This window comes from Malaclemys terrapin, chromosome 1 (assembly GCF_027887155.1).
Source record: "Malaclemys terrapin pileata isolate rMalTer1 chromosome 1, rMalTer1.hap1, whole genome shotgun sequence".
NCBI classification, from domain to species: Eukaryota; Metazoa; Chordata; order Testudines; family Emydidae; genus Malaclemys; species Malaclemys terrapin.
The window spans coordinates 348,680,914-348,688,374 of NC_071505.1; the positions used below are offsets into that span (position 1 = coordinate 348,680,914).

The window sequence follows — 7,461 nt, forward strand, 5'->3', positions numbered from 1 at the left end:
GCAGGGGCTCAGAGACAGCCAATGGATTGCCCATGGTCACACACAGCAATGGAATCAAATCCAGATCTGTTGAGTCACAGAGCAGTGCTCAGACCAGCCTTCCAGACATCTGAGCAGGGAAAGGCCCGTCTGGATTCACTGCAGCACCAGCAGAGCTCCCCTTCACTGTGTGCTCTGTTGCAGTGGGTTCATTCTTGAGGCTGTTCTCCCCCTGCCACAGAGGGGTTTAGAGCATGTTGGGGGCTGGGCTGACCTCTGCCTGGTGGTAACGGCTTCCAAGAGCACAGCCCACTCTGGCCAAGTCCCTGCACATGGGTGCCACACCAGAGTGACCCCTTGTGGCCTGAGGTAGCCCTGCAGGCGCCCTGCCCTTTCCTATAAGGTCCTTGCAATGACTTATTCGCAGCCTGGAATACTTTATAAAAAGAGCCCCCTTTGTGAGGTCACATTAATTCAGTCGTCTCCAAAAGACAAGGTCTCCTAACCTCCAGCTCCACCCTCCTCCTATACCCAGGAGCCCCCAACCACCCTGCTTTCTGGCATCAGTATTGGTTCAGGCTTGCTGCACCCTATGCTCCTCCTTTTCCCCTGAGGCCAATCTACCTTCCCCCTCTTTTCCCCTAAGTCCCTGCCCCTTGCTCCCCCACGTCCCCTGAGGCTCCGCCGCCCAGCCAGACTAGTGCTGGGCCACGGTAAGAGCTGCCCAGGAAGCCCAGGCCACTGTGGGGAGCCCCAGACTCTTATCTTCCCTGGGGGGTGCCTCCTGGGAAGCAGGAAAACAGGATTGGGGCTGCTCTTGGGCCCTTCAACCCCCTGACCAGCACAGGTGGAAGGTCTGGGGCTCCTCACAGTGGCTCACTGTGCAGCTCTTATGATAGTCGGGATCTGGCTTCCAGCCGGGCCACTGAGCAGAGCCTTGGGGGAAGCGGATGAGCAGGGGGCAGAACCACGGGGAGAAAAGATGTGGCAGGAACCTCAGGAGAAGAGGGGGAGCAGGAGTGTGGGTCACAGTGGGGGCTCCTGCCTCTGACTTGCTTCTGTCTTGTGAAAAGGTGGTCACCTTACACTGCATGGGCTGGGTGGGGCTAGGAACTAGCTGTGCCTCTGTGGGGGAGCTGAGGCCCATTTCCATCACTTTGCGAGCAACTGGGGCCAGGGAGGGGACCTGGGTCTGCGTCTCTTGCCAGGACTCCTGTGTGTCAGTCCCTCATTCACACATCCAGCTCTGCTCTGCCTTGGGAGCATGACAGTTGGACGGGGGTGGGCTCAGTAGATGTGCAGTGTACAGAGCCATCAATGGGGGAGGGGCTGCCTTAATGGATTCTCTGCATTAATTATGTCTGTGACACGACTCAGTCACAAGCACCTGGCTGAGGGTGTAGGGGAAGGTGGGTGTCTATGCCCAAATAATAGCCCCTGTCCACAGCTGGTGCAGCCCCATGGATCACACAGCACCCAGAGCGCTCAGCAAGGGCCAGGACTGTGACTGCAGAACAGCTCCACAGCTTTTTTCATGGCCTGTGGATGTTTAACCACAGACGGGACAGTGACAGGCCAGATGTAATGGAAACCAACGTCCACATTCCTTCTCTTTATTGACTGTATCAACAGGAATTCTGAGGTCAGAGCAGCCACCGACATGGATCATTATGGGCCAACATCGCACCAGTCCCCTGGTTCTCCACAAACACAGTCACTCTGTAAATGCTGCTGCCTGGCTTGGTCTCCTTCTACCAATTCCCTGTCCTCCCTCATCATCCCCTCTCTTATTCCTCCAGGCCTTAGATCACTTCTGAACCTCTCTCTACAGCATTAAAATCAGTAGCTCATGTTGTCTCAGATGTAAGCATCCAGGATGGAATAGATGGTCTGTGTTTTTCATCTCCCGTGTCAACAGTGCTCGAGCCGGGTGACGAAGTTACACTTCACTTGATGAACACCCTAATTATCCTCGCACGAAGGTGTTTGCTTTTCACGCTGTACACGATTGGGTTCATAAGGGGCGGGACCAGCAGGTAGACATAGCCCAGGAGAATCTGAAGCAAGGGAGGAGAGCTCTTCCCAAATCTGTGTAACACAGAAAGGCCGATCATTGGTGTGTAGAAGAGCAGGACAGCGCAAATGTGGGAGACACAGGTGTTCAGGGCTCTGACACGCTCCACATGAGATGCAATGCTCAGCACTGTTTTGAGGATCATCACATAAGAGAGGAGGATGAGCAGTGAGTCCAACCCCACTGTTGAGACTATTATGAACAAGCCATAGATGCTGTTGATTGTGATATCCGAACAAGCCATCTTCATGACTTCTTGGTGCAGGCAGTAGGAATGGGAGAGGACATTGGCTCGACAGTATTGGAACCGATTCAGGAGAAAGGGGAGTGGGAATATTAAGGCCACCCCTCTTAGCACACACACCAGTCCCATCTTGGATATTCTTGGCAGGGTTAAGATAGAAGCATATCTCAGGGGGTCACGGATCGCAACAAAGCGGTCAAAGGCCATCAACAAAAGCACGGAGGATTCAATGAACGAAAGTGTGTGGATGAAGAACAGCTGGGCAAAACAGGCATTGAGGCTGATCAACTTGGAGTTAAACCAGAATATGCCCAGTATCGTGGGTATGGTGGCTATTGATAAACCAAGGTCTGTGAGGGCCAACATGGAAAGGAAAATGTACATGGGTTCATGGAGGCTTTGATCTGTTTTTATAATGAAGAGAATGAGTGAATTTCCTACTATTGAAATAACATACATTAAGCAGAAGGGGATAGAGATCCAGAGATTTTGGACTTCTTCCTGCCCAGGTATCCCTGTGAGAAGGAACACTGCAGATTTGAATTTGGTGTCATTGACAGCTGACATAATATATTGGGCAGGTCCAAGGAGTTTTGAAGTTTCTTTCCTAAAAGAAAACAAGAACAGGAGACTAGATTATATAGAATCATAAAAGATTAGGGTTGGAAGGGACCCGAGAAGGTCATCTAGTCCAACCCCCTGCTCAAAGCAGGACCAATCCCCAGCTAAATCATCCCAGCCAGGGCTTTGTCAAGCCTGACCTTAAAAACCTTTCAGGAAGGAGATTCCATGACCTCCTAGGTAACCCATCCCAGTGCTTCACCACCCTCCTAGTGAAATAGTGTTTCCTAATATCCAACCTAGACCTCTCCAACTGCAACTTGAGACCATTGCTCCTTGTTCTGTCATCTGCTACCACTGAGAACAGCTGAGTTCCATCCTCTTTGGAACCCCCCTTCAGGTAGGTGAAGGCTGGTATCAAATCCGCTCTCATTCCTCTCTTCTGCAGACTATGCAAGCCCAGTTCCCTCAGCGTCTTCTTGTAAGTCATGTGCCCCAGCCCCCTGATAATTTTCGTTGCCCTCCGCTGGACTCTCTCCAGTTTTTTCCACATCCTTTCTCTCCTGGGGGCCCAAAACTAGACACAATACTCCAGGTGTGACCTCACCAGTGCCGAATAGATGGGAATAATCACTTCCCCTGATCTTGTGGCAATGCTCCTACAAATGCAGCCCAATATGCCTTTAGCCTTCTTGGCAACAAGGGCTCACCACTGATTCATATCCACCTTCTCATCCACTGTAATCCCCAGGTCCTTTTCTGCAGAACTGCTACTTTGCCAGTTGGTCCTCAGCCTGTAGCAGTGCATGGGATTCTTCTGTTCTAAGTGCAGGACTCTGCACTTGTCCTTGTTGAACCTCATCAGATTTCTTTGGGCCCAATCCCTACCCTGCAGCATATCTACCTCTCCCCCCATCTTAGTGTAATCTGCTAACTTGCTGAGGGTGTAATTTATCCTATCATCCAGATCATTAATAAATATTTAACTAGATATCTTTCTGCTCTCAGTGCAAGTCAAGAAAGTCCCAGGGGCTCAACAAAGATCAGCAAAAACCTAGTCTTGGATTAACAGCACTGATAGGAAGACAGGCATTGCCAGACTGGATCAGACCTGTAGTCCATCTATCCTAGTATCCAGTGGCAAGTTCCAAATGCTTCAGAGGAAAGTACAAGATGCCCTGCAATAGGCAGCTACGAGACAAGCTGCTCCCAGGGAAAGTCTCCCCCGACACCCACTAGTTGGACATATTCTGTGGTATAAAACAGGAAGGTTTAGAGCACTTCCAATACTTTTTTCAAGTAATCCTCACTACTGTAGTTCCATTTTCTGGTTACCAATATAAACATGCAGTTCCTCTTTGAATCCTGCTAAACTCTTGGCCCCGTTGATATCTTGTGGCTGGGAGTTTCACAGCCTACTTGAGCACTGTGTGATTTTACAATTATGACCTTCACACAGACTCGCTTTCTGGCCCTGCACTTCTGAGTGTGGCCCATTGTATCATGCCATGGCAAGTGAATAGTGGAAACAGTCATTGTATTTATCTTTGCAGCACTACCCAGTGGCCAGTTTCAGATGCTTCAGAGGAAGGTGGAAGAAGCCCTGCAATAGGCAGCTATGTATAACCTGCTCCTAGGGAAAGTTTCCCCCTGACACCCACTAGTTAGACATATTTTGTGGTGTGAATCAAGAATATGCATAGCCCTTCCAAGACTCTTTTTTTTTTTTAATCCTCCTGACTGTACTTTTCTGGTTACCCATTTAAACATCCTGTCCCTCTTTGAATCCTGCTAAGCTCTTGGCCCCGTTGATATCTTGTTGCTGGGAGTTCCACAGGCTACGTGAGCACTGTGTGATTTTACAGTTGTGACCTTCACACAGACACTCTTTCTGGCTCTTAATTTCTGAGTGTGGCCCATTGTACCAAGACAGGTGTATAAACACATGGCAAGTGCATGGTGAAAGCAGTCATTATGTTTTTCTGTCCTGCACTGAAGCTGTTTATAAATGTGTTTCATTAGCTCATTATATATATTCTTTATTTGCTCCTTTGCAGTACATGGGATACATTCTTAGGGCCAGGTTCTGAATTCAATAACAGTGACTTCAATGGCGTCACTCCAGATTTACATGTGTAAATTCGATCAGAATCCGTCTTTGTTAATTTACCCTTACCAAATGCTACCGGTGTTACACTGTGACCCCAAAGAATCCCTCCAAGAGAAGCTGAAGTGATTTACCTGGGTAGCGTTGGCTGAATCCAGAGAGTTGATCATCCTATAGGTGTCTCTTCATCCTCACAGGACCTGCATCCTCTCCCCATGCAAGGGTCTGTAGGTATCTGGTAAGATACAAGCTCACACAGACTGTTACTTCAGCTGGGCAGGGGAAGGGTTGGTGTCACAAAAGGGTGAATAATGCAAACACTAATTTTGCACTTTAATACAGTTGAGTGTGCAAGTTACTTCAGCCATATTTGTGTATCAGGTGATTGAAGTAAATTATTTATAACCATTATTACACTCCCCTTTCCTGCACCTCAGCTCTACCCTTTCCTGAAACACAGACCACTGGTTCTGTTCTTGCAGGAGCAAATACGCCTGAGGTGATTTGGGAAGTATTTACTGATATTCCATGGGATCTCCTCTTATTCAGCCTCTGGCAGGATCAGGCCCAGAGCACTCGGCACCTCTAGAAACGGGAGCCCTTAAAAATCCGGACTCGGGGCATCCAGGTTTTAACACTCCAGGCTGACTTTGAATCTTAGATTTCTGTGCTGCTTGAGTAATCCAACAAGGACAATGGGGACATGTAGCGGAGGGTTTCCCAAGCTACCTAATGCTGCCTGCCCTCTACCCCCATCACTCCAACAGCCCAGATCTGTCACGGCACAGAACATCAGCAAATGGAAAAAGCTTTCAGCTTTACCCTACACTTTGCATTTAAAAGATAGTGAAACCTGCCAACGTACCCAATTCCTGCTAGAAGGGGAGCCGCTGACACCAGAGGTCTTCAACCTAAAGGACAAAGAGTCATTGGAGAGGTTTCTCAGGCACCAGGCAGTATCTGTTCAGATAGGAAGGGAACTGTCTTTATGAAGCATGTTTGCACATTCCCTTGGGAGCCACTTGGTCATCAGGGAACCTTAGCTGCTTTCAGAGTAGCAGCCGTGTTAGTCTAGAGACTAACAAATTTTTTAGAGCATAAGCTTTCGTGGACTACAGCCCACTTCTATATGCATCCGAAGAAGTGGGCTGTAGTCCACGAAAGCTTATGCTCTAATAAATTTGTTAGTCTCTAAGGTGCCACAAGTACTCCTGTTCTTCTTTTAGCTGCTTTGTTTAGTATGCACCATGTTTAACGCCCCTCACAGCCACTGGCAAACTGCAGGAGGCCAAATCGCAGCAGATGCATGGTGATGTTTCCCAACTGGACTGCAGCACCAGCCCTGCTACAGGCTCTATTCCTGGAGTCTGGGCTTGGCATCACTGTTTGTATCGTTCCGATTAGTCACATGGCTACCTCGCGTACAGCCAAGTAGTAACGATGATCACAGCTGTGATCTTGTTGAAATAAAATAAAATTGAATAATAATAATAATATTATAGGACGAGGTTTGTCCCTGGCATCCCCCTTTCCTGCATTACAAACCCAGGGCGCAGGCCATTGAAGGGAGATTCTTCAAGGCTCCGTACATTGAAATTTCCCTCTTCTCTTTTCAGTAGAGAAGGTCCCTTCCCTTCTCCCTGAGGAATAAACAGACGGCCACAGGTTCCCCGGAGAGATATTTTGGAGATTTTTAAGAGAAGGTTAGACAAACACCTGTCAGGTATGGTCTAGATAATACATAGTCCTGCCATGAGCTCAGGGGTCTGGACTAGAGGACCACTTGAAGTCCCGTCCAGTCCTACAATTCTCCCTGAGGAATAACAGGGAGCCCCAGGATCCCTGGATCCCCAAAGTTAGGCACAGATCTCAGTGATCCATTGGTAGCTAGGCCCACCCACCAACAATCTCTGGGCCTCCACAACTGCTCTGGGACTGTCTCCAGCTCCCTGCTAGCACAGGTTCATCAGAGATGTGCTACCAGGTCCTGTCACAGTAGCCACTGCCTGCAGGATGTGGTGAAGGGGGTGTTAGAGTGGTTGATGGTCACAATACCCTAGCCATAGACTGGGCGGGAGGTCTCAACCTTTCCATTCCCAGAGTGCCGCCATAGACTCAGTCAGTTTTTGTTACGAGGACGAGGCAGGTGAAAAGGCTCCAGTTTCTCTTGGGGATGCAGGCAGCTGCAGCTGGGCAGCATCATGGCAGCTGAGCTTTCAGAGAAAAATGATCCATTTTCTATCAAAACTCACCCCAAAAATAATGGATGAAAAGGGAAACATTTTAGTTTGGGTCAAAATTTGTATGGGGGGAAAAAACAATGTTTTCCAGACCAGCTCAAGCTCAAACCATGAGGTGGCAGCACTAGTCCCCCATTAGTCTCCCACATTAAGCAGCTCCTGGAAGTCTGCTAGGGTGGGGCTATGCCAGCTCTGAAACAGAGGGGGTTTCTAGCCGTTAGAGCTTTAGAGACACCCAGAGCATGGGGCTGCGTCC

General features: G+C 49.0%; 1 protein-coding gene across 1 annotated transcript; it reads right to left on the reverse strand.

The window, feature by feature from the left end:
• Positions 1-1,925: 1,925 nt before the first annotated feature.
• LOC128832574 (olfactory receptor 51G2-like) lies at positions 1,926-2,864 on the reverse strand. The gene has a single exon (XM_054020082.1). It carries the CDS (start codon positions 2,862-2,864, stop codon positions 1,926-1,928), a length of 939 nt encoding a protein of 312 aa, XP_053876057.1.
• Between the last annotated feature and the right edge of the window lie 4,597 nt (positions 2,865-7,461).

Coding starts and splice junctions, on each gene's coding strand:
- LOC128832574 (XM_054020082.1), bottom strand. CDS start 2,864: ATGTCAGCTGTCAATGACACCAAATTCAAATCTGCAGTGTTCCTTCTC.